The sequence below is a fragment of the Sebastes fasciatus genome, chromosome 3 (genome assembly GCF_043250625.1).
Source record: "Sebastes fasciatus isolate fSebFas1 chromosome 3, fSebFas1.pri, whole genome shotgun sequence".
NCBI lineage: Eukaryota > Metazoa > Chordata > Actinopteri > Perciformes > Sebastidae > Sebastes > Sebastes fasciatus.
In genome coordinates this window covers 26,092,228-26,120,201 of record NC_133797.1, presented here as the reverse complement: position 1 = coordinate 26,120,201, position 27,974 = coordinate 26,092,228, and the positions used below count along the sequence as shown (strand labels likewise).

At 41.2% G+C, this 27,974-nt stretch overlaps 1 protein-coding gene across 6 annotated transcripts; it reads left to right on the top strand.

The window, feature by feature from the left end:
- Positions 1 to 18: 18 nt before the first annotated feature.
- kif16ba (kinesin family member 16Ba) lies at positions 19 to 27,965 on the top strand. Of its 6 annotated transcripts, XM_074629877.1 has the most exons (28): positions 19 to 366; positions 3,526 to 3,595; positions 3,690 to 3,803; positions 5,995 to 6,111; positions 7,889 to 7,986; positions 8,449 to 8,558; positions 8,893 to 9,035; positions 9,473 to 9,641; positions 9,742 to 9,873; positions 9,974 to 10,149; positions 10,368 to 10,433; positions 10,586 to 10,645; positions 11,324 to 11,443; positions 11,866 to 11,917; positions 12,306 to 12,443; positions 12,625 to 12,707; positions 12,975 to 13,063; positions 13,885 to 13,917; positions 14,265 to 14,318; positions 15,811 to 17,160; positions 17,614 to 17,769; positions 17,971 to 18,079; positions 19,971 to 20,018; positions 20,339 to 20,386; positions 25,690 to 25,812; positions 26,567 to 26,656; positions 26,781 to 26,864; positions 26,985 to 27,305. In XM_074629877.1, exons 1-28 carry the CDS (start codon positions 320 to 322, stop codon positions 27,144 to 27,146), a joined length of 4,041 nt encoding a protein of 1,346 aa, XP_074485978.1. In that variant the 5' UTR covers positions 19 to 319; the 3' UTR covers positions 27,147 to 27,305. The 6 variants fall into 6 exon arrangements, with proteins under 6 accessions (XP_074485978.1, XP_074485979.1, XP_074485980.1 ...); XM_074629878.1 differs by lacking the exon at positions 19,971 to 20,018 and having other exon boundaries at positions 26,985 to 27,965; XM_074629879.1 differs by lacking the exons at positions 13,885 to 13,917; positions 19,971 to 20,018 and having other exon boundaries at positions 26,985 to 27,965.
- The last annotated feature ends 9 nt before the right edge of the window (positions 27,966 to 27,974 follow it).

Genomic DNA, 27,974 nt, shown 5'->3' with positions numbered 1-27,974 from the left:
CTAGCAGGCTAACATCACTACTGCACAGTGACTATGGATGTGAGCCGGTTCACACCGGGACCGGGACGCGGTGTCACCGGACAACGGTAACATCTGTCCACCTCTCCTCCTCACTATCTAGTCTAGTCTGTACATCTCGTCTGCAGCCGGTCGGTCGGTTATCTTTAGCGGACTTTAGCCCTCTTTATCCCGCAGGGCTCATCATGCTAGCGGGTTAGCCTGTTAGCTCTCCAACCAGCTCGCTATAAAGCAGCGTCTCTTCTCATCGAGGCTACCTGACCCGCTGACTGACGAACCGGACTGTGGACGGACATGAGCGATGGCATCGGTTCGGGTGGCTGTCCGGGTCCGGCCCATGGACAGACGGTGAGTTCAGCACAATAACACGGTTATTTAACCACATGTTTCAGCAGGTATAATGTCTGTATGTTACCTGAGCTAACAGGCTCATCCAGATGTAGCTGCTGGTAGAATGGGCTGTTCTCATTAATTAATCTCATTAATATCATTTCACACCGGTTTTAAGGTTATTATAAAAGTGTAATGATGTTATTTAAAGTGGGTGTTAATACAACAGGCTCTTGAGCTTCAGTGTTGTGTTTTCATGGGGCTGTCTCTCAAGTGCAACTACCTTTGTTTACATTTTATTTATTACATCTACAAGTGCAATTACCTCTGTTTACATTACATCTATTTTTTTATATTTTATACTTCTAGTGTAACACTTCTATTTATATTTATTTATTACATCTACTTTACCTGTTTTTATTTGCTTTATAACTGTGTGTGGTTTATCTGTTATATGTTTTATCTGCCTCGTTTAGTCTTGTCAAGTATTTGTTTTAAAGCACTGACAACTGTGAATCTCGTTGTATTTAATACAATGACAATAAAGCTTTTCTATTCTATTGTTTTCTATTCTGCAGTGACAGCAGGTGTATTATTCAGTGATTTAAACAGAGGCTGACAACTTATTCTCACCTGGTTGTGCCTGAGAGGCAGAGCAGGTGAGAATAGATCAGTAATGTGAGAAGTATTTAGATTATTTATTAATTTACAATTATTTATTAATATATTATTTATATTATTTATTACTATTATGTAGTCATATTATTTCTTTATATTAATCTTGGCCCAGTGGTTTTTTTGCCTCTTCCTGCACTGTTTATTATTCGTTTATTTTTTTTGTTTGTTATGTTGTATAGTCTTAAATTGTGCAAAACAAATAAACAGTATTTACTGAAATAAAAGTACTAATATCACACCGTGAAAATAGTCCTGCATTCAAAACCTTACTTAAGTAAAAGTATGTAGCCTAAGTATTATCAGCAAAAATATGAATAGTACAAGTATTGATCGTGCAGTAAAATCTTCCCTGTCAGTGTTTTACTATTATATCTGATGTTTCTGGATTAATATTACTGCTGCATTAATGTGTATGTTGCATTTTACTGCTGATGTTTAAGGTTGTGCTCATTTTAACTCCTCTATATACTGTTGGGTAGTTTCATCTACAGCAATGCATCATGGTCTATAAGATCATCATATGTTTGTAGCGTCGCTGTCCTGTGAGAACCATGAATCTCTAAAAAGTCAACTTTTTTAATGGTGTCGACGTTTTTAAGGTTATTATAAAAGTGAAATTATGTTATTTAAAGTGAGTGTTAATACAACAGGCCCTTGAGCTTCAGTGTTGTGGTTTTCATGGTGCTGTCTGCAGTAACAGCAGGTGTGTTATTCAGTGATTTAAACAGAGACTGACAACTTGTTCTCACCTGTTTGTCCCTGAGAGGCAGAGCAGGTGCAGCTGGGTGACAATAGAGCAGTAATGTGAGAAGTATTTAGATTATTTACTGAAATAAAAGTACTAATATCACACTATGAAAATACTCCACTACAAGTAAAAGTCCTGCATTCAAAACCTTACTTAAGTAAAACTACGCAGCCTAAGTGTTATCAGCAACAATATAAAAGTACTACTATTAGTTTTACTGCTGCATTATTCTCACCTGTTTGTCCCTGAGAGGCAGAGCAGGTGCAGCTGGGTGAGAACAGAGCAGTAGTGGAAGAGAAGTATTTAGATTATTTATTAATTTATAATTTATATTATTTATTACTATTATGTAGTCATATTATTTCTTTATATTAATCTTGGCTCTAGGTGGAGGCTTCAGATTATTTTTGTTTGTTTGTTACGCTGTATAGTCTTAAATTGTGCAAAAACAGTATTTACTGAAATAAAAGTAATAATATCACAATGTGAAAATACTCCACTACGAGTAAAAGTCCTGCATTCAAAACCTTACTTAAGTAAAAGTATGTAGCCTAAGTATTACCAGCAAAAATTGGAAAAGTAGAAGTATTCATTTTGCAGTAAAATCTTCCCTGTAAGTGTTTTCCTATTATATCTGATGTTTCTGGATTAATAGTACTGCTGCATTAATGTGTATTTTGCATTTTAGATAGATAGTAACTTTATTGATCCCGAGGGAAATTCAATCATCAATCATCAATTTACTTCTGATGTTTAAGGTTGTGCTAATTTGAACTCCTTTATATACTGTTGGGTAGTTTAATCTACAGCGATGCATCATGGTCTATAAGATCATCATATGTTTGTATTGTAGCCGTCCTGTGAGAACCATGAATCTCTAAAAAGTCAACTTTTCATGGTGTCAGAAAAACAGCCCTGTTTTCAGCTTTGTGACGATGCATTTTCCAGCTGATCCAAAAGGCTTTTTAAATAGTTTATTAAATGTGATTTGCTGATTTTCTGCATCAATTGAATCTGTAAATGTAATGTTGGACCTTGAGAAATTGGTCAAAATAAAAGATAAGAAAATAATTGTTAGACTAAACTGTAATGACCTTTAATACATTTCCTGGACAGTCCGGTGTGTCTGATTTAACCTCCATTATATGACAGGCTCATAATGAGAGCACACAGTGTTACATAATGTGTTGTTCAGTTATTGTGTCGCTCTAAAAGGTAACAAACACTTTCATGTCTCATAAGCACAGCCGATGCAGACTGAACTCACAGAAGACTTTTAAACTGAAAGCACAGACAGTGAAGAGTTTCTGTTTCTGCTTGAACACATAAAGGATGTTGTTGAGCCTGAGAACAAACCGGGGTGGAGACAGATGATTATACATGACTAAGCAAACATGTCGCCCTGCTGCTACAATTCATGTTCAGTCATGTGGATTTTATTGATGTCGTTCCCTCCCCAATAAAAGAACATTGTTATGGTGATGATAGTCAAAAGTTAAATTAAGAATTACAACACAGTGACGACCTCTCTCAATCAGCTGCATGTTACTCTGAATATTTAAAGAAACAAACATATATGAGAAATGTGTTTGATTAATTCTCAGCATGGAAAAAAGCTGCCAAACTCGCATGATCAAATTCAGGAAAAGGTTTCCAAAAGATGCTGTGAACACTTGCGTGTCTGTCCTGTGTTCATGTTGTATAAGCATTGTTTTTTTACAGCTACATATTTTATTATTGATCTTTTACAGGGAGAAGGACTTGACCGCAAAATGCATCATCAAGATGGAAGGGACCAAAACCTCCATCACCAACCTGAAGGTACTTTGTTCACACGGGCTGTAATTCAGACTGAATAAGCTCCTAACATCTTGTAGCTGAAGCTGTGTCTGTTTATATTTCGTGTTCTCCGCAGATCCCTGATGGCATCGCAGGTGAGTCGACGAGGGATCGAACCAAAACCTTTACATACGACTTCTCCTACGACTCCACGGACTGTAAGAGCTTCACATTCGTCTCCCAGGAAAAGGTAAATAACAGCCACAGCTCTTTTATTTTCTCAAAAGACTGATCTTCTCGTGTTGCCGCTGTGCGCACAGGCCTACTTGGCTCGATAACTTAGCTTTGTTGACGTATTGTTTTAAATGATCAGTTTTGTATTCTGTTTACTGATGAGGAGGGCACTCCATTTAATATTTGTCGCTGTTCATTGATGGGGGGGTTCTGAATTAAAGTTGCTGTGGCATATCGTGAAAGGAGGGAAGGGCCTCCAAAACGTCCGTAGCCCCGGGGCCTTAAGTAATATTAAGGCGCCCCTGTCTACATTATACGATATCCAGAGCATTAATATAGCAGCAAACAACTATTTGCTATGTAAAGATATAAAGGAGTAATGTCTACCTGAGCAGAGAATGAAGTCACTCTCCCTCTGTGTGTTGTAATCTGAGCTTTTCCGTGCTTCTTTTACATAGTCTGGCTGGTCGCCCGTGCCTTTTAGTGCATGTTAGTGCATGTGAGTGCGCCCCACTGGATAGCTCACGGCCGCCGCTATGCACTGCTCTCATACAGATGTTACAGCTGATAACGCCGTTCCGACTGACGATGGCGTTGCGGAAGCATAGCACCCTCCCTCTGGTTCACCCTCAGGTTAACACTGTTGTCAGCACTGTTAGCTTTGTTAGCACCATTAGCTACGAGCCGCCGGCTCTGCAGTCGCCATGTTGAGAGCCGTGTGGAGGCAATATAAATGCTTCCAATCTCGCATTAAGCACCGTTTAAAATGATAAATCGTACAGCAGCAACTTGAACCAGAACCCTAACACAGCGTGACTCTCCATGGTGCAGATTCACCAAGATCTAAATAATGTTAGATTTAAAAAAACAGGGCTCAGATGTACCACATTAAACTTCCTTTTTCATCACCGTAAGTAGTTTTGAAAATCAAAACATTTTTATCCCAAATGGAAATCAGAAAAAGAAAAATTAGAGCGACAAAGTTTACAATTTTCTTTTTGCATTCACAGGTTTTTTTATTGTGTAAACATGGTTCTTATATTACTGGACCACCCTTCTCATATGCTCATAGATATCTGTGCTGTGTTGAGAACCTATAAACATACTGCAAGAAATCTAAACATAGAACACACATAGTACTACGGACATACAGAATGATGCCATTACTAAGTAACCTATCTTATTCTGTAATTAAGCTGTAAGTAAAAGTGTGCAACAGCCTGAGTTTCAAAGGGTTAATATGGCTAATTTTACAATCCTGCTTTGCAAATTTTGGATGATTATTGGTACCAAAGGTTTGGATTTGGGGTCAGAGGGTGAAGGATTTATCAAACTCTTGATCTCGGTCAAAGCAGCTTGTTGCCAATAGACTGTGTGTGTGTGTGTGTGTATATATGTGTGTGTGTGTGTGTGTGTGTGTGTGTGTGTGTGTGTGTATATATATCTCAAACTTGTCATGAGCTCTGACATATCTAATTACAGCTCTGCAACATCAATACTGAGTCATGTGAGTCTCAAAGCTGGAGTAAATGTTTTGCTATCTCATGCACCAGTGAACACGTCGAAAGAAGCCTTAAAGTGGCAGTAGGCAGAATATTTTTGGCATCATTGGGCAAAAATTCCATAATAACCTTTCAGCATATTGTAATTCAAGTGTTCTGAGAGATAACTAGACTTCTGCACCTCCTCATGGCTCTGTTTCCTATTGGCTGTGCTCCGGTCATGTGACCGGAACTTGGCGTTCCTTCAACAGATTTCACAATGGCGGCGGCATCACAAACTTTCTCATTTTACAGCTAAACAGTACACTACAAGATGATTCTGAAAACATTTGAGGCGAGAAATATGCATTAACGTAACATCATATTGATTCATATTTGATCAGCGCTGTCTAGTTTCTCCGTTTGGTCGGAGTTCGCGAGTGATTGACAGCTGGCTCTCATAGACGGCAGCTGGACAGCAGACCTCAGGTCAGCTCTTACTGCTTGTTTTCCTCCGGTCTGTAAAATCTTGTACTGTAGATGCCATTAGGAGCACCGGAGGACACCGAGGCACATGATTTGATTTTTTAGATTATCTGTCTCATGCACTACAGTCAGGATACAGTGACCATTTTATAAAAATAACTCTTTATATCATATTTGCTCAAAGTTACCGACTTCAGCTTTAAAGTTGTGTAAACTCTTATTTTCTTGTTTTATTTTCAGGTTTTCAAAGATCTGGGCTCGGACGTGCTGAAGGCAGCGTTCGAGGGCTACAACGCCTGCGTCTTCGCCTACGGTCAGACCGGCTCGGGGAAGTCCTACACCATGATGGGAAATCCAGTGAGACAAAACTCTGGACATATTTAACACTCACATTCGAGAAAGACTTTTAACAATGAGACAAGATTCACAGAGTCCAAATTATCGATCTGTCTGCGGTTAATCTGTTGATTATTTTCTCGATAAATCATTACAGTGAGGCTCATTGATATGTTTTTAATTGAGCTCTATGGCACAGAGGAAGAAGATATATCAGGCTATGATACACACAATAGTTGTTAGTAGATACATTCATCGTTGGTTTGGGTGTTTTCATGGGGACAATTGGAAATGAAATGTCACTAGCCAGATTTTATTTCCTAAAAAGAAGGTCTAGATAGTGTTTCAAAGCCTTCACACTGCAAACACTTCTTGTATTTATTTATTGTTGGTGTGAAAGTAGTCAAATCTAAATATTTTGAGTCTAAACACACTAGAATGAGCCCATAGAATACCCCCCATGTCTACGTTTTTAATTGAAAAACTGAACCCCCCCCACCTTTCCAAATTTCCAAAAGAAATAGAGGACATGACCTCAGTGTCGTCCGTGGTGGACTGCTGACAAGTTTGAAATGTCAAAGGTCACGATCTGTTGTTAGAGAGACGAGGCTGACCCCAGACGGAGCCACGTCAAGTTTTTACTCATATGATTGATCTTATCTGCTCTCGGCTGTGAGGTGGATCGACAGCTACTCTGTCAATAAACCTGCAGGCAGGCTGGTTCGTCTGAGATTACACAGGCATGCAGAGAAGTTAGTGGAGAGTAAATACACTTTATAGAACAAAGTTAACAAGGAACTTTATAGAAGGGAGAAAATAGAAGACATGATGCAGAAAAACATAAATCAAAAGTTTGATCCCGATACGATTTTATATTGATTCTTTGGACGACGATGCAATATTTGCTGATATCATAAAATCTGCCACGATTAATTTTTCAATTTGATTGAATTGAGGGGCCTGCGATCAATATGAAACGATATGATATGCCCATTTAACAGAATTAGTTACATTTAATATCAACTCAGTAAAAGCAACTAAAATATGATATGACAATTTTATTACTGGGCTCTGTGGGAAGGAGGGACCGCTTGGACAGAAATGGTGACACAGACGTGCCATGGGGATTTCAAAATAAAGGTGTATCTTAAAGATGATGATATATAATTACGTTTTTCACTTTAAATCATTGATATTGAATTGATATGTCGATCCAGATCGAGGGATCGTTACACGTCTAAAAAACGTGGACACAAACAACTAAATATCAAGAAAATGTGACTCTGAAGATGCTTTTAAAAAAACTGTTTATTAAAACATGTCTTTTAAAATGCTGTTTAACATTTTCCTGCTTCACATTTATGCAACATGTACGTGATCGTTTTATGACAACATACATCATACACCTGTCGTTGCCATGGTAACCGCTGTAAAGAGCCATGTTGTGCATGCGGAGGCTTTAGATGAGCATGATGAGTGTCAAAAGCAGCTTTCTATATTCAGATTTGATAGACGTTTTAATAAAAGTGATTAAAAATCACCATTGTTCTGTGTAAAACAACAATTGAAACAAACTGTGGTGATGGAAGAACAATATTTATGCTCCTCATGGTGGGAAACGAGGTCTAGGGAGACTTTGGAGATAGAAAATATCATGCTCAACTTGACCGATGTTTCCAAATCTCTCTGGCATTAACCATGTCTCTGGTTTTAAGCCTGTAGCTGTTATTTCTGTGTGTTTGATGTGGCAGGATCTCAATGAAGTCTAACTTTTTTTCTGTTACTGTTATTGTTTTAGGGGGACGCAGGTCTGATCCCGAGGTTCTGTGAAGGTTTGTTCAGTCGTATCTCCGGGGCGACTAGATGGGATGAAGCTTCGTTTCGTACAGAAGTCAGGTGAGACCAGATTTAAACCTGCACTATTCACTGGGCGATAATTCAATATGATAATTCATCGTATTTCAATGGAATCATATAGTGATGAAATCATATATCGAGATATCGTGATACACAACTACGTCGTCTAAATTGATAATAATAAGCACATACTAACTCAAATTTCTCAGGATGATCATTTCATTCTTACATTTTACAAGTTCTTAATTAAATTCACACAGTAGTGTACAAAAATAAGCTTGTGGATATAGGCTATTTATTTATGTAATTACCAGAAAACATGCTATATCGTGATATATATATCATCATCAAGATATGAAATTACTAGGGCTGTCAAAGTTAACGCGTTAACGAAAATTAGTTTTAACGACACAACATATTATATTTACTTACTAACTGAGTGTTTTTAAGAGCTGCACTGAGGCAAATTCCTATTGATTTGTTGGTGGTTTATGCTCTCAGCTACCTGGAGATCTACAACGAGAGGGTGAGAGACCTGCTGAGGAGGAAATCCACTCAGACCTACAACCTGAGAGTCAGGGAGCACCCAAAGGACGGACCGTATGTAGAAGGTGAGAAGGCCAAAATAGTGCTGGAGAATTTTTTCTAGTTTTAGTTTGCTTACTTATCTGCTTGAGTTTGGTTTTAAGTGTTATTTTATTAAGTTTTTATGTAGCCTGGTTTACTGTGTTTGTCGGGGATAATGAAGTGAAAATCTCAGAATGTGTGTTTTGTTTTTACAGGATGTTTAAATATATAAAAGTATTTAAAAATGGTATATTACGGCTTTGTAGTTGAGTAGGAATATTTAAGCTGTAGGCGAATATGTACCCAGTTAACATGCTTTCTCAGCGTGTTGGTCACGTGTGGACTCCCAGTAACCTGCCCCCTCCCTCCTGGTCTCAGATCTGTCCAAACACCTGGTGCAGAACTACAGCGACGTGGAGGAGCTGATGGAGGCCGGTAACATCAACCGCACCACCGCCAGCACCGGCATGAACGACGTCAGCAGCCGCTCGCACGCCATCTTCACCATCAACTTCACACAGGTCAGAAACTATTTACCGTCTTCAGAAAGTTAATAATTTCTCCACGGAGGGTTTGTTTTGAATGAGTCACTAAAAATAGGTGCTTTAACTTTTTTGTCAAGTTTTCTGTGTTGAGACAATTTAACTCTAGTCTCATCACAGAACAGCATATAGACAAAATAGAAAATGTTAGTGTCCAAGAAGAACAACAGTTACTTAACTTAATTACCTGAGTATTTCACTAAAATATCTACAGTTAAAAAAAGTATATAAAAAGTCAGCATGTTATATTTAAACTGAGGCTCATTAATTTTGTTACTGATTTTAGAGTTAATATTATATATATTTTTACAGTCATAAATTCACAGGATTTTTACTGTAAGTAATGAGCCATGATTTTATTTTGAATCACACCTTCAATATTCAGCAAAACTCCACTCGCTCTCCCCCTCTGTCAGGCTAAGTTCGATGCATTGATGCCCAGTGAGACGCTCAGTAAGATCCACCTGGTCGATCTGGCTGGCAGCGAGCGAGCCGACGCCACCGGAGCGACGGGCGTCCGACTGAAAGAAGGAGGAAACATCAACAAGTCGCTGGTCACCCTGGGCAACGTCATCTCTGCTCTAGGTCAGAAACGGAAGATGATGATCTGAAATGTGTTTTAGTTCACGATGTTTGTTGAGTCGTTCCTGCTGACTGAAGGATCTGTTTCCTGTTTCTGTTCCAGCCGACATGACGCAAGACGGAGTGAACACCAACCTGAAGAAGAAGTCGGTGTTTGTTCCCTACAGAGACTCGGTGCTAACGTGGCTGCTGAAAGACAGCCTGGGCGGCAACTCCAAGACCATCATGATCGCCAGTGAGATGCAAACATTAAATTACATACAGACGTTTAAGATCCCCAAAACAGAAGGATTTGACTAACCGTATTGTATTCTGTTTATTGCTTTTCTTCGCAGCTGTTTCCCCCGCAGATGTGAACTACGGTGAGACGCTCAGCACTCTGCGATACGCTAACCGAGCCAAGAACATCATCAACAAACCCACCATCAACGAGGACTGCAACGTCAGGCTGATCAGAGAACTGCGGGCTGAAATTGCCCGACTGAAAGCTCTGCTGGTTCAGGGCAACCAGGTAAACAAACACTGACCGATACAAAGAGACTGGAGGAGGTCTCACTCTGCTGCTGTTACAGGGTCTGTCTCTGCCAATCTTTTTATGATATTTTGTCTGTGACATGCTGCTAGCTTGAACCGTCATGATTATTGTGATCATGATAAAGTTTCAGCATGAATGTCACTAAGAATACAACCCAGTCAGAGTGTTTCTGACCTTTTGTGTTTGTGTGTCAGATTGCTCTCCTGGATTCGCCCACAGCTCTGAGTATGGAGGAGAAACTGCACCAGAATGAAGCCAGAGTGAGTCTAATGTCCAACCAGACCCGATTTATTTGATGTTTTTGTGAACTGGAAATGTGGCTTCGTATGTGTTGATCCCTGCTGAAGAGTTTAGCACCACCAGTTAATCGGAGGTTTCCGTTGAGTTTCTCTTGGTTTATTTGTGTTTGCAGGTTCTGGAGCTGACTAAAGAGTGGACCAACAAATGGAACGAGACACAGAACATTCTCAAGGTAAGTTTGTTTGTCATCCATATTTTTCATGCTCACTCTGAGTCATGTAATCATCAGTTTCACATTATTTGTATTTGTATCACTTAAAACATTTTCCCCATTCTTATTATTTTTTTCTTCGTGCACAAGTTTGAATGTTTTTCTGAAATTATAGTTGAAATTTTACAGTGTGGTCACATAAGTGTCCTCATGTCCCGTCCCATGGAGAGCGAGTCTGCATGTTACATTAACGTAACCTGATACACCAGATGGTTTGTTACACAGAACCATCTGAGAAGCCGTTATTGGAAACTGTTTGGAAAAGGGCACGCACTTTCAAAATAAATACTTGGCAGGTGATTGGATGAACCATCTGTCAATCAAACTCTTGCCGAAGCCAGTCGGGGGGGAAGAGCGAAAACATGTTTTCCATCGAGAAAAGCCTTCAGTGCCGTTCTTTGCTCTACTTTCAATGAGTTCTGACATTTCTGATGCTATTGCAGCATCTACGCTAACCTTGTCAGGAGCCGCCATTGTTGTTTAGAACCAACAGTCCCCTCTCCGTGTCATCACGCTCACCTACTGTAAGCCACACCCATAGCTGCCAGTAGCTCCTCACAGGACGCTGACTGGTCCGTGCTCTAGCTGGCCATCAACTTATCTGGCAATAAACCTGTTTCTGATCTGTGATGTCTGCAGGAGGAGACTCTCGCTCTGAGGAAAGAGGGGATCGGTGTTGTGTTGGACTCTGAGCTGCCTCACCTCATCGGCATCGACGACGACCTCCTCAGTACCGGCATCATCCTGTACCATCTAAAGGTCAGAAATCATCTGAAGCACTTCACCTGGTGGACAGAGCCTAAATGATCTACATATGATATACAGTATATGACATTTGAACTGTTGTTTACCTGGTGAACACCAGTGTTGTGTCTCTGCTTATATCTGGATGGAAGGAAGTGTTCTTCTAGTCTTCAGGCTTCATCAGGATTTTTAAAAAAGAAATTGAAAGATGCTGACATTAAAACACAACCTGAAACATTTCCACTTAACACTTCAGAGGGAAGAAAAAAATTGGAAGCAGGAGAGTACATTTAGTAATCACAGATTTCACATCCGAGACGGCCTCCAAAATGAATTTACCAGAGCAGAACGAAGTGTCCTGTAGTGAGGTGTGTCGTGTGTCCTTCTGTTTGCAACTGATTTCTAAACTTATTTGTTTTTTTCTTCTTCCACCTCAGGAGGGACGGACATACGTGGGCAGAGAGGATGCGTCCACAGAGCAGGACATCAGTGAGTTTGTCATATGAGCCTCGTCTTTATCAACAACCAGTAGGAAGAAACAGGTTACACCAACGGTGTTAACAAACAAGGAAAAGCTTTTTTAAACAGCCTATTTCATTTCACTGGAAATGCATCACAGAAAGTAAAGATAATATAAGCAAATACACATTTATAAATACATGCCCATATACATACTTTTTATATACAAATAACATATTTGTACATCACGTAAAACTCATGTACCAGTAGTCATTATATAAATTCCAACAATGTTTTTCCCTTTCCCCAAAAGATGTTTGCTCTCCGATGGAGAAACTCATGTAATAAAACTGACTCCTAAAAAAATTGGCAGTGAGCAGGATTCATGTCTCTCCTGTGTTATTTCTTCCTCCTACAGTCCTGCACGGTCTGGACCTGGAGAGTGAACACTGTATGTTTGAGAACCAGAACGGTAAAGTGACTCTGGTGCCGCTCGGCGGAGCTCAGTGTTCAGTTAATGGAGTTCAGGTGACGGAGCCGTCGCAGCTCAACCAAGGTGAGAGCCACAAAGATGTCTGAAGAGAAATGAAGAAACCTCTGACATCTCATCAGTTGTCATAATGTCACTTCTTTAAAGCGCCACTTGCTGTGAAGCATGAGAACAACTTCAGAGGTGAAAGAGGAGTCTGTCCTGTACAGTTTTTTTAGTTTCTATTGTTTGTTGTGTTGTCTTCCAGGTGCCGTTATTCTGCTCGGCAGGACCAACATGTTTCGGTTCAACCATCCGAAGGAGGCAGCCAAGCTGAGGGAGAAACGAAAGGTAAGACATGATCTTCTGAAGGTGTCCTTTAGAGACCCCGGGGGTTAGGGCTCGGACACACCAACCCGACATCAAAGAACTAGCGGCGATGAAGGCCGACTGTTGCGTCGCCTCACGTCGCCTTTGTTTTGGTCAAAAAGTTGCACTCGAACACACCACAAAGACTACAGCTGACGGCTTGGTGCGTCAGGGCCTTTAGACCGAACCTGCCTTCAGGTGAGGCAGTGATGTTGTTGACCTTCTGACCTTTAACCTTTTCCCCCTCAGAGTGGCCTGCTCTCTACATTCAGCCTCTCTATGACAGATCTGTCAAAGTCCTGTGAAAGCCTGTCCACTGTGATGCTCTACAACCCCGGGTGAGTGTATGAATACTCAAATAATATATCAGCTGCATGTGATGATCAGCTCAGACCCTGCAGTGCATCTCCCCTCTGCATTAAAACCCTCCCAGGACTTCTCTACTTTTCAAGTTTATTTCATATATATAACACTTTAAAATGCAAACAGGTTTGCACCAGAGCGCTTCACACATATGTGCATTGTGCATATATGTGGAAATAGAATAATATTAAAATAGAAACAAGTTTAAACCCAGTTTAAACCCAGTTTAAACCGAGGGAAGGGCATCCATATGTTCTAAGAATGCTGATTTATTGAAATCTACTCCTTTCCTCGTCCTTTCACTAACAGGCCAAATCTTCCATCACATTTAAACAAAATCTAATTAACTGATTTCTGTGATTTTTACTGAGCGTATTTAAGCTCCCCAGAGGATGAACCACCTCCATTTTAGACACTACATGAGTTTTCCCCTAGTCACCTTCAGGTCAAACTGTCAACTCTAAACTCTAAATGCTGGATTGTTGAAATTCATTGTAAATATTAAAGGTCTCCAGAGAATGAACCCCCTGAGCTTTATTGCCACCATCAGGCCTTATTCATGAAATTGAGCCTCTTGTTTACAGTGTAATCTGTTTAAACTGTCACTATATATGAGTTTATATGTGGATTATTTTACACAAATGTAAAGAGAGATTTGTTTGTCCAGAGCAGAACGTGTCCACTCTCTGCAAGCAGCTGTGTGTTTGTTTTGTTAGATTATTAAGAGCACAGTTTCCTGTCATCTGTACACACTTTATGTTGGTGAATTAACTGTATCAACTCGTCCTGTTGACAGTCTCTTCACTGAGAAGGGCCCCATCTTCCTCAGGTAGACTCAGCCGTCCACTTCCTGTCTAACTGTCCCGTTTTTGACACAAAAACATGTGTTGACTCATCCAGTCTCTCAACCTGAACCCTCATTGTTTGTTTTGTATTATTATTTTGCACGCCACTTTGCTGCTTCTGTCTCCATTTTGACGTCTGAGAGTAGATAACGCATCGTTGCTTTTTCACATTGCCTGGCATTTCATTTGAAGCATCATTTTGTGCGTCGACTGCTGCTTTCATTTACTGCACTTTACTAGTTGTGGTGTCTAATGTTAGTGTGTGTTTGTGTGTGTGTGGTCTTTTTTTAACGAGAGTAAAAGAAGCTGATGAAAGTTTTTGTGTTTACAGGCTGGAATTTGAGAGACAGCAGCGAGAAGAGCTGGAGAAACTGGAGCTGAAAAGGTACGACGGTCTCAAAAGTTACTGAAAGACTTGACCCTGCGCTCATACACAGGATCAGGGTTCAGTTGAATTCCATCACACCTGTATCCTGTATTGTATCTGGTAATCAAATCTGAATCCTTTCTAATCTAATTCTACAGTTTTTAAGTAACTCAAGTTATAAATAACCTTTTCTAAAACTCAAAATGAATTAAGATAATCACCTTTTGTCAGGTGATAGTTGGCAGCAGAAGATATGAAATGTTGAGTTCTGACACTTCATAATCAGAAAGGTGACACATTTTTACCAGACATCATCCTTTTACCCTAAAATACCAACATAAACCTGGTTTTGTCTTTTTTAGGGGGGTACAGGGGGTCTTTAAGGGGAGATAGCAGGTCAACAGTCGATGTCACATAGAAGTGGTGTACATCATCTGAAAGCTGGGAACCTGAAGATTAATTTGAGATGCAGCTCAGCACTGAGGGTCAAGTAGATCTAGTCATAAATCAGGAATAAAAAAATGATCTAAATAAATAAAAGTATGTAAAGGCATTATTGGGTTGATACCATTTGTTACACAGATTTGGTGCTGAATTTAAACATTTTTTACCACTCCAGAATTGATAAAAATGATCAATAATCCCTCCAAAATACCACGTTAAGACACCAAGTTCTTGAGGAACACCATAGAAAAAGCCATGCTGTGATTTGGTTTCAAAAACTTTTAACATTTAGAGATTTCTGCAAGAATTGCATTTTTTGGCAATTAGATGGCGAGCACTTCTGTTGTGTAAACTGCTCAGAAACCCCCTTATTGTCAATCTACCTAGGACAGCCATCCATCCTCTGAATGCCCTAGGTCTGTAGTTTGTGGTTGTAAAGTTTCATGAGGCTGTGATTATCCTAGAGGTCACCACAGGTCATTTTATACAGGGAGGTCAAGTTTCAAAAATTGGTTTCACTACAATGAAATGGCTACTATGGGGACTAACATCATCACACATGAATACAGTTGGGCTCATTGGATCACAAGAGTCTCAGCTTTACAGTGATACCCAATATATGTAATTCCAAGACTGTTTATGGACCCCAGTATGCAGAAATATTCAAAAACACCATTTAAGAATAGGCGAAAATAACAGATGTATATTGCATTCAAAAAACTGCGATGGTTTGGCCCATAGAACCCATTTTCATTCATAGTATGACATGGTTGTTACCAATGGATTCATTAGGTTTTCTAGTCTCATATGATGCCAGTTTCTTCACTCTAGCTTTAAGAGCCCGCTACAGCCTCTTAAAGACAGAAATGTCGCCCTGATCCCTGGCGATCCCGTGGGTCTGAGGGTTATAAACTACAAAAATGCAATTCAGAAATACTTTTCAAACTCAAGTCATCATCAAGAAAACTATTTACCTGAGAGACTTTGTTGATGTTGTGGAAGATATGAGGAGCACAAATTTATATGTAAAAAAAATGCCCCACATTGTTTGTTGTTGTTGCTGTAGGAGGCTGATCAAGGAGATGGAGACAAAGCACCAGAGTGAGAAGGCAGAGCTGGAGCGCCTCCAGCAGGAGGTGGAGAGTCAGCGTAAGGAGTCTGAAGAGGTGCAGCAGCGGATTTTCCATCAGGAGGAGAGCCTCCGCCGACGCAGCCAGGACATCGAGAGCCGCCTGCGAGACTTCCTGGCCGAGAAGCAGCGCTTTGAGGAGGAGAGACGCTCAGAGATCCACGAAGAGGACCTCCAGCAGCAGAAACAGCAGCGGGAGGCTGAAGCAGAGGAGGAGCAAGACGAGGAGCAGCGGCGGCAGCAGGAGGCTGCAGAGCAAACCGAGATCTACCGCGAGCTGGAGAGGCTGAAGAGGGAGCGCGAGGAGCAGAAGGTTCGTCTGGAGACTGAGCGGCGGCGGCTGGAGGAGCAGGAGCGGGAGCAGCTGAGCCTGGTGGGGAGGCTGGAGGAGCAGCTGAGAGAGAAACACGAGGCAGCCGCCACCCTGCTGACCCGGGAGGACGCCCGTCGCCTGGAGGAGGAACGGCGAGCCCTGGCTGAGATCAGAGAAGCACTCCTCCGTGCCAAAGAGACTGCAGAGCGGCCAGATGTGGAGGACGCCAGTGAGGAGGCGAGATCTGCCAAGGCACGATACACAGACTTCAAGGAGGCTCAGGTGAAGGAACTGGGCCAGCTGGAGGAGGGGCTCCGGCAGCAGAGGGAGCGCCTGGAGAAAGAGGTCGCCGCTGAGCGTAATACCCTGCTGCACCTCACCCACGGCCTCAAAGAACGAAACCAGCAGCTGAAGGAGACGCAGGAGAAAGGGGCGCAGGACGCTACAACTGTCTGCCAGGAGGAGCAGCTGGTCAAACAGGCGGAGCACAGACTGCAGTTTAAGGAGCGTCAGCTGGCCAGCGTGGCCGATGACCTCCTCCCTGCGCTGGCCGAGGAGAAACAGAGAGCCGCAGAGATGCTGGAGCGCAGCGGCGGAGGCAGCAATGGGAACTGCGACAGTCCGCCAGGACTCGACAACACGCTGTTCCAGGTGGAGAAGGAGCTGGAGGACAAAGAGGAGAAACTGAACCTCCACCTGCACAGTGCTCAGCAGCTCCAGCAGCTCCAGGAGACTTACGAGTTCACGGCCAACGTGGCGCGGCAGGAGGAGAAGGTGAGGAGGAAGGAGAAGGAGATCTTGGAGTCGAAGGAGAAGCAGCAGAGGGAGGCAATGGAGCAGGCGGTGGCCCGGCTGGAGAGGAGGCACTCGGCCCTGAAGCGCAGCGTCTCCCTGGAGCCCGACACCGAGGAGCAGAGACACAAGAGCTCGGTCATCAAGAACCTGAGGACCGGAGCTGACCTGGACCAGCAGAGGTCAGAGCCTTTAATATAACTTGTGTACAAATATACAATATACAGTATATTGTAACAGATAGTAACTAAGGCCCAGGACACACTGAGAGCGTCAGCAGCGTGTGGTAACTACACTGAAAACAAGTGACAGAAACTTAAAATAACCATTGTCAAACAATAAAACCTCTGTGCATTAAAACAGGTCAAAGTAATGAATAATAGAATAAATAAATACGTTCAAATGAGACTCAAGAACAACTAAATCCTCACTTTTGAGACAAGCACGTTTTGGTTGGGTTTGTACTTGATCACATGAATAAACTGCTCATCTTTTAAAACCCGTTTTCCATCAACATACTATCTCCTCATTTTGTGCTGCTCCCTCCTGTTTGTACTGAATCTGTGATAGATTTAGGCAAAAGGAAATCACCAGGAAAACAGAGTTTATAGTCTTGTTGTTGTTTTTCTTTCTAGAGTGGAGCGGGAGATCCAGAAGCTGAGACAGAGGATCAGCGAAGGGGAAGAAAACAGGACTCACGCCATCAATAACGATGAGAAGACGAGTCATAACAGCTCCCCGGTCAGCCACATCCAGAGTCTGAACACTCTGCTGCCGCTGTCCGATGACCGGTACGCCAGTTTACTCTGCAGGGTTGTTTTCGTCCCACAAATATTAACTTCTATACTTTTCACACACTTGATTTACTTTGTACTGTCCCTGATTAAGATTAGATAGAGGGTTTATCTTTTCCATCCAACGGTTGGTGTCTTATTCATTTGTTTATGTTGTTGCTAATGTTGATTCTTCATCGTTCTTATTATTTGTAACAGGATAAATGCGTACATTGAAGAGGAAGTCCAGCGAAGATTACGCAAGATGAATCTTCTCAATGGCAGCAGTAGCAACATGGATCTGTCTCTGTCCTGTGAATCTCTCAGGGTAAGAACTGTCCCACACACTTTATTACTTTCTTTAACTTACTTTATTTAACTAGTGAGGTTTTATTAAGGTGCAGCTGATGAGTTTTTACTACTCAGCATCCAAACCAACCAAAACCAGCTGACACAAAAACAGTTTCTTTCCACAGGCTTTCGCTCTGATGAACACTTTACATCAGTCATACACTAAATCGACCACTTACTTCCATCATAGGTGATATTTTTACAGTAAAAATGCACACTGTTTTTCAGTGTCTACATAAATCCTACATGCTGTATATACAGTATGTAGACATGTATACAGGCATAAACTGTAAATATCAACCCATTAAATTTATTTCTTTAAACACTTTATATTGTTTACAACTGAAACACTTGACTTGTACATCGGCCTTAACATTAGGACAACATGGGCACCCTGACCGGTCTGCAGCTACGCAGCCCCATACGCAACAAACTGCGATGCACTGTGTGTTCTGACACCTTTCTATCGGAACCAGCATGAACTTTTTCAGCAATCTGAGCTACAGTAGCTCTTCTATTGAACACGGGCCAGCCTTCGCTCCTCACGTGCATCAATAAGCCTCGGGTCTGACCTTGTCGCCTGTTCACCGGTTTTCCTTCCTTGGACCACTTTTGTTGGTCCTGACCACTGCAAACCGGGAACATCCTACAAGAGCTGCAGTTCTGGAGATGCTCTGACCCAGTCGTCTAGCCATCACAATTTGGCCCTTTTTGCTGCTTCCAACACAAAGTTCAAAGTTCAAAATATTCACTTGCTGCCTAATATATCCCACCAACTGCCAGGTGCCATGGTAACCAGATAATCAATGTTATTCACTTCACCTGTCAGTGGTCTTAATGTTATGGCTGATCGGTGTATGTATTAGGGCTGTCAATTGATTAAAATATTTTATTAATCGCAAATTAATCACACATTATTTATCTGTTCAAAATGTACCTTAATGGGAGATTTGTCAAGTATTTAATACTCTTATCAACATGGAAGTGGGAAAAGCTTTCCTTGTTCCTTGTAGCTTTTGTTTTGTGTACACTGAGAGCAATGCAAAAACGGGAGTCAAATTCCTTGTGTGTTTACATACTTAGCCAGTAAAGCTTATCCTGACACCTTCACTCTTTCAGTACATCCAGACTCTGGTAGAAAATGAATCGCCAGCTATTTTTATAATCGATTAATAGTTCAAAGTCATTTTCAATCAAAAATGTCAAACATTTTCTGGTTTCAGCTTTTCAGAAGTGAGAAGTTGCTCTTATTCTCTGTTTTTATATCATTGTGAATAAAAATAGGGGCTTTGGCTATTGGCCAGACAAAAAGAAACATCTGAAGACGTCAGCTTGGACTCTAAATTAGTAAATTTATATGGCTTTCAGTTTGATAGACCAAAGCATTAATTGATTTATGGCAGATTGATTGATTAAAAACAGTAATGGTTATTTGCAACCCTAGTCTTAAGTTCTAACAGGAGGGAGGTTTTTGCTCCAAAACAATAATTGCTGAGATATTGCTAATGATGAACTAATCTGTCAATGTCCTGAACATGAACATAATCATTTTGCAATTATGGACGGAAAAAAAATCTACAAATTTGCAAATCAAAGTCAAGAGTGAGGTCTGTTCAAACAAAGAAATGCCTGGTTCTCCCTTCAGTTGAAGTAAATAAATGATCTGGCTGCTGTTGGACCTTTTACAGCACTGGCTGTTGCATCTAGTGTTAACGCTCATTATCTGGGGATTTGTTTCTGCTCTATAATTCATATTTGTCTCATAAAAGTAAAGAGTGAATAAAGAAATCCAGCATGTCCAGTGAAAGATTGCGAGTTGACGCGTCTTTCTCTGTGTAGAACTGATATTTAGCTCTTTAACCCTGCAGGAGGAGGAAGAAGCTAGTGACTGTAGCTCTGTTAGATTAACAGATGAGGTAAGACCAGGATCCACCTGCTCCGTATGAGACTTTCCCTGCTCTGTAATCTGCATGACTCTCCCAAATACGGTTATGGATCGACTCATTAACACTTCTATCAATCAGTTTGGTTTGTAGCTCTTTTAATTGGGTTCTTCTCCACCTGGTTTTTAATTTATCCTGGTTTCATTTTTCCCTTTCTCCTGTCATCACGAAGTATAATTTACAACTTTGGGTTATAAATAAAACACGCTGCTTGTTATTTTGCTGATTAATAACTAATAGTGTATATTTGATATTTAATGCTGCCAGTTGATATTAAGTTTCATTGTTTTCAGGATGATGAAAAGCTGCAAAACATGAATCCAAGGAGGCTTAAATATGAGGTAAGACAAGGACCTTATTTTAGTTTTGGGATAATTATAATTTCATAATCAATGATTCAAAATCGGTTACACATTATTTTTACAATGGCAGATTTTCTGTAGCATTGCATTATATTAAAAATGTGCCTGTTATTACTTGCATGCATGGTATCAATTACATAAGAAAATCTGAACATGATTCCTCATAATTTTACATTCAATGTAATTTAAAAGAGATGGTGAATGGGTTTCCATTTTAAATCTTTAAAGGGATTATTTGTAACTTTCAGAAATGCTTCTTAACAGCGACACCTGTGGCCGTGAAATTAACGAAAGTCAGCGTCGGGCTCGCGCTTGCTCGCTCTAAATATACCTGAATGAGCATCGCTCAAAACAGTGAGGCGACACACGTAAGCTAAAACCACAATATCACTCTATATTTCAGCTGCTTGGCAGTAATGTTAGCTGACCAGACCAAGGTCTCTCCATGAACATGATTTAGATCTGATCCTAGTGTTGGCTTTTCCTGCCTAAGTGCAGGCTGAGGCAGCGGGGCTCTGCAGCGTGTCTCTCTGCTCTCTCCGCCCGCAGCCGGAGAGAGCAGAGGAGACACGGCACCCGGTCGGTAACGAGAAGACAACGTAACTCTCTGCACAGCTCCGTCACTTCACAAGACACGGAAAACCTCTGTTGGTCTGGAGGAGCTGCAGCAGTTATTTCTGCACAAACGTCCACTGTACATTCACTAGATATTCTCAGAGCTAAACTAACTCTTCTGCAGTGTGGTGTGAGCGCGCGTTCACGTCTAGAGGTGGAGCGAGCTGATTGAGAACGCGCGCGCTGTCTGAGTGAAGGCGAGCAGGCAGAGGAGGAGGGTACAGCGGCTACACGCAAACGCGCATATGCGAGCGCGCATGTGTGCTGACCCGCTACATTTATACGCTTACAAAGTTACAAACAGTCCCTTTTAAGTTTGACACATTTTGTTTTAATATTCCAATCACTAATATCAGTCACTTCAGTTTGGTTTGACTTTTATTTTAGCAGCATGAGATGAAGATTGAAATGGCAAATTTTGTGACTCAAGTTGGTCTTGAAAATTTGGCTGCTCTGTTCGTTATTTTTGGAAGACCAGAGGAAAAGAAGCCCATTCTCTTTAGGATAGGAGCATGGAAAGTAGATTAACAGAAAACAGAACACATTGAAATTATCAAAAATGTAATATTTCATTTCACAGTTTCATTCCAAACAATGTGGAAACAAAACACGGGCAAAATTGTATCCGTATACGCCTTTTTCAGTCAAATAAGGTGCAAGATGGATAGAGTTTGAGCCAGAAAAACAAAATGTAGGAGTTCTGTAAAGACCATCCATCTAGTCACAAAAAAGGATATAGTCATATGAATTATTTGCAAATGCTACTTTGCCCACATTTGATTAAAACTAAAGGTTTAAAAAAAAAGTTGAGTATTTTTTTGTATGCTTGTCATCCTAATTTGCATGCCGAACCTCTTCACACTATTAATTTTGAATCACTTACAACTTACCTGTGCACCTGGTGATGGAGGAACTGTAATTCTCAATGGGGTGGACTATGGACTTCAGTATAATTCATTCAAAGAGCCGTCTCGTCCTTCTTGACGATGTAGTCATGGACTCCCCCCTTGTGCACACAGAAAGCCTGCGGGTTGTGGTCTGGCTTCCTGCCTGCCCAGGAGCTCGAGGCAAACTCCCCTCCTCACATCCAGCAAAACACGTTGGAAGAACCAGAGAACGACCTTTTAAAGCTTCACAAAAAAAAAAGAATAGCATCCACAGCTGAAGTCTTGATTGAAAAAGATGTCGACATAAACAAATGGTGGCGAGGAAGAGTGAATATCCCTCGAGGAGAAGCGGGCCGAGATGGTTGTGAACTTGATCGTTGTGACATTAGACAACAGAAGCTTTGTGTCACCGTTGCAAACACAAACAAAGTTGATGAAAACAAGAATATCACTGATAAAAGAAGAAACGATTCTGCCTGCGTTGTTCCTGATGATGATGGTGATGATAAAAAGGTTGAAGATAGAGCGAAGGAGCTGCAGGTTAATGGACGCTCTTATTCTTACTCAGAGGAAAAAGTCAAACGCCAAGCATGTGACCCAGGGATAGTAAAAGATGCAGGACTTTCCAATGATCAATCGTCAGAGTTGCAGAACTCTGTCAATGGTTACATCAATTCCAAGCAGGAGTCAAAGGAATCCAGTAATGGTCAAATAAAACAAGAGACAGAAACTGAGAAAGTGGCAGCCAATAGGAGCTATGTTTTGAGGTATTTTGCTGGAAAGCTGTCCGAAGCGTACAAAGATGCTGGTAGAAGGCTACAGGGCACACGGGACATCATACAAAATGTACAAATGGGTGAAATAAAGGTTGTGCTCTCTCAGTATGTGACCATGATTTCCAAAGAGCTGCCACTGATTCATCGAATGCAGCATAAACCAGAGCCAGAACCTTGCATCATTGCAGAAAACAAAGTCAGTTCGGTTGATCTGTCGAGGGATTGCGCCCTTCGACTTCCCCAGAATTGCGGCATGTCTGCGATCCCGGGCATCTCGAAATGGCCTGAAGGCTCTGTGTCGTCTCTCAAAAACACGCGTCTTGAAGTGTTTCATCAGAGGCTGGTCCAGCTGCCACCCGCCTTGTCTCAGCTACAGTCACTTCCATCACAGAAGATGCTAGAAAAGTTGGAATTTCTGGCTCCCCGAATGACAGTCAACAAGCTTACGAGTGTCTTCTGGCTCAAAACTGCCAATAGTAAACAGCCGATCCCAAAGCCTGGGTGCTTGCTTTTGTCAGAAAAGGACATAATAGTGCTGTCAAGTAAAACAAATTCAGAAGACACCTTAGGTATTTGTCACCATTTTAATCTCCCGGAAATCAAGAAGGTCCAGATTAGCTTGGCAGGGCAGCACGTTCGCCTAATTGACTCCACCGAAGACCCCTTCTTGGTAGTTTTTACCCATAGCAAAGAGCTTACCCAGGAGTTCTGCAAGGCTCTACTGAAGGTACTTTCTCCTGAGAAGTTCTCTGAAGGGACTGAAGATCACCCGTTACTCTCTGGTGACCTCATGGTCCTCTCTTTGGATTGGACGTCGAGCGTTCCTGACATCGTCCTGGACAACGGCCTTCATGTCACCTCCCGATTCAAGCGGGTCCTCGCAGACCTGCTCTACATTGTCCACGGGAACATGGACGATCCTGGCAAACCTTCTCTGGCACACATTTGTCCTCTGCTCTACACCAGCGTCAAGGTCAAGAACTCTACCCGCGTGCATCAGGACGCCATTTTTCAGTTCCTCCTAACAGACACTCATGTAGCTCTTCTCCGGGAGGACGGCGTCTTTCACCCGGTGCCGCGGGGCTCCAGTCTGATCCCTGTCCAGTCCCAGTTTCAGGGACTCGAACTCCGCAAGCGTTCAGACGTCAAATGCCTGTTTGTGAGGCAGGATGACAACTGCCTGGTGGTTGATATCACATTTACTCACAAAACACAAACTGGAGAGAAGAAGATGGAGTTCAGACGAGGCTCTGCTGAAGAGTCCTCGGTCTCTGATCCCAATAGTCAATACGATTCCTGGAAGTTATCTTTTGGTTGTACCACAGAAGCTGTGATCTTGATTAATCATCTGTGTACCTGAGTTACGCACCTAAAGGCAGTTTCACCTGGATTCATTCACAAATGCATACCTGTGTCCGAAAGAAAGAAACAATGAAAACAAGACTCGGTCAAAACTGAGTACATGTCTGAACCGTTTCTGGTCAGTCTGTGAATTTGTGGCTAAATTGTTCTACAAATAGTCAATGGTTATGTCTATAATGTTAAATCCAGCGATACATGTCCACCAGGTCCGGCGAGAACACTAGGGGACGCGGTGCTCCACTCAACTGGCCGTTCAAGCGTCGACGTACCCGATCGTTGAATGCACCGGATTGGTCCCTGGTTTTCTGCTCGCTGTTTCAAACAGGAAACAACATGATGGCCTGCTCATAAACTTTCTGTTATTCCGTCTAAACACTCCACTAAAATCTACTTCTGATAACATTTTAAGTGAGAAATAGGCGATGCCACTGCTGAATCTAGTTTCATTTAGAACTAGATCGCCTAGTTTTACAGCTTGGTCCAAGTTTTGTGAGCCGAACGCGTCGCGCTGTACGGGCTCATTTGCATAAAGGACTGTTTCCCGCCTTTTCGTTTTGAAATGGCCAATGAGGAAACTCCAACACTCGGCCGACCAATCGTGTAACTTCATCACTCAGTCAGTCACTCAGTGACATTTGCGTTTGTAGGACTGGCCCTCTGCGGTGCAGCCAAAAAAAAATTATCAGGCGGTCACCTTATCGGTTCTAGGATATGTTAAATAAGTTCAATTAAGAGTTCAGAGACATTGTGTGAAAAGGTGATTCATCATCGTGCCAAAGTAAAATGTAAAATCTGAAAGTATTTTTAGAACATTTTTAAACATTTTAATTCAGTCTGTTATTCAAATGTAATTTTGTGATTAGGCCATTTTGCCACAAAGTCCTAAAGGTTGTCTTTTGAGATGAAGAAGCACAGATCTTGTTGATGTGTATTAATGTTAATTTCTTATTACACGGCTTTGTTGAATACTTGATTCTGATTGGTCAATCACGACGTTCTACGGTCTGTTATTTCTTTATAACATACTTACCCGTCGGGGTCCACCGGGTGCCGCATCGTCCTTGTCAGGGTTTATTTCATAACAGTGACCGGCTCGTTGTACATTATCCCTTACATAATGAATGAATAAGGATATACTGTTTCTATGTATTTATGAAAGTTAAATGTTTTTTGGTTTTGTTTACTGTTTTTAGTCATGTTGACGATTCTTGATTTTTTTTTTTTTTTTATTTGGTTCAAAGGGAGATTGTTGATGTCACTTAATTGCACAGTTTGATCTAACATTTTGCAGCTTGCACTTTAAGAAAATGATTGTGATCTGATGACTTGAAGAATATGGGAGGATTTGTCATGATGTTAAGTGATTACAGATATGATTGGTATGCAGTTGAAGTAATAATAATGTGCCTTTAATGTACAATGAGAACATGTTAATTGTGTAAACAGGATAATAAAGATTGGACTTTCTATTATTCTTATTGACTGATTATATTTGGCAATCATGGTAAATCATTCTCAAGTTCAAGAAATTGATTCATGATTGTATTGTATTTTTTTTTTTTAAGTCAACCCTTTATTCTCCAACTCCTTTCTTCTCTTTTCCTGTCTTTTATTTCCTTCCCCTTGGTGACTTCTTCTGCAGCACCTGGTCTGTCGTCCTCTCGGGACGAGCACCGACGGACTTCAGGAGCCTGTTAAAATTAGCATTCCTCGTTACGTTCTCCGCGGGCAGGGGAAGGACGAGCACTTTGAGTTCGAGGTGAAGGTGAGTTCACTCAGCTGTGTTTATCATCATCATCATCATCAGTCAATAACGTTCTGACCTGTTCATCCTTCTTATATGTGGTCTCGTCTTTTATCAAGCATTTCTCTCTGGCTATATTTTTTGCTTTTTTTGTTCCATCTATTTTAGAATGTAACCCACTTTCCATTAAATGTGTCTGGACCTAAAATATTTTAAACATTTCAAAAATCTGCTTTGAAAGTCAGCATTTATGTTTGGAAATGTACACTCAGTTGGATGGTGGAAGACTGTCACTCAAGCAAAAGTAGTATAATACCACAGTGTAGAAATACTGTTACAAGTCAAAATCCTGCATTTAAAATTGTACTGAAGCAAGAGTATAAAAGTATTAACATCAAAATAAACCAAGTACCAAAAGTAAACATACTTGTTATACAGAATGGCCCATTTTAGATTATTATTATTATATCTTTGGATTATAATTATTCATGCATTGATGTGTTCATCACTTTAATGTTGCAGCTGGTAAAAGTGGAGATAATTTGAACTACTTGATTTACTGCTGGGTAGTTTAATCTATAATGATGCATTGTAATGCAATTTTTAAATTTTGTATTAATAATCTGAATCCGCAAAGCAACTAAAGGTTTAAATGTAGTGGAGTAGAAGTGTTAAGTAGCATGAAATGGAAATACCCAAGAAAAGTACAAAAATTGTACTTTAATGTAATAGTGTGTCAGACTTTTCACCTGTACTTCAAACTCTCTTTGATCAGATCACTCTGATGGATGAGATGTGGACTGTGTTCAGACGTTATAGTCGCTTCCGGGAAATGCACAAGAGCCTCAAATTAAAGTATCCAGAGGTGAGACGGTTCGATCCACTTTTACAACTATGTGATCTGTTGAGACACCTCACCAGGGACAAGTCTCAGCTGTGGGCTTTGTATAATGTCACTGAAGTGTTTGATGTCCTGGTCTCTGCTTCAGCTGGCAGCTCTCGAGTTCCCTCCCAAGAAACTGTTTGGAAACCGAGACGAGCGGATGGTCGCTGAACGCCGCAATCACTTGGAGGCAAGACATTTTCATAGTTTTATTCACACATTTAAGACAAATCATCCTGTTCTGTAAGAAATAGAAATATATTAGAGGTCAAGTGGGAGGTCACTCTGTGCTGCTGTTGTTTTTTTGCAGCGTTATCTGAGGAACTTGTTCCGGGTGATGCTGTCGTCCTCCAGCTCTCCTCTCAGAGTCGATGAAGACGGCGGTTTCCATCTCAGCAAACACGCCATCTGTGAGTTCTCGCCGTTCTTCAAGAAGGGCGTCTTCGAGTACAGCAGCCACGGCACCGGCTGACCTGACTGCGAAATTAAATCTTCTCCAAAACCAAAAGGGAAAAAAAAACTGCTCGGTGCCTTTTTCTGCGGGGGCCTCGGCTCTGGAGAATCGCCTCAGAAGGTCAAAGAAGGAAAAACTTGCAGGTCAGTTTCCTCGTCAGCCTCCCTGTCATCCTGTGAGACGAAGATCTCAAACCTGTCAGGTGCTGTTCATCTCTTAGTTCATGTAGAAACTTTATCACAAATGTTAAAGTAGGAAATTCAGCACTCTGTTTTAAAGAGTTTCATTTCTACGTTACGGCAATAAACGGCTATATTAAATATATTTACATGCAGCTATGATATTTATGGCAACTCCCTCATGTAGTGAGCACTGTGCAACTCTAAAAGTAGAATAAAAACATTAACACTGCCAGGGTTGGGGGTTCGACTCCCTGTGCAGCTCGACGGGAGTAATGTAAGATCAGTTTATCCTAAAGGTTTGGTCTACTGCTGAAACAACTAAGTGTTTAATAAAATAAAGGCACTCATGAGCGTGCATGATTTCACATCCGTTGGAATTTCCCGGAAAAAACGTCTCGCCTTCTTCACATTAAAAGCAGTCTACAGGCTGATAGAGGAAACCCAGAAAGTCGGGATTAAAAAACGTTTATATGTGTAAACACACCTTTAAATATCATCATATACTGAGCTTCTTTGGACTGTTAGTCACTGTTAGACAAAACAAGGCATTTGAAGATGTTACCTTTTGTTCTGGGAACTTATGTTGGGCATTTTTCACTAATTTCCAACATTTTATAGACTAATCAATCAATTTATCAAAAGTAAAATAAGGAATCTATAATAG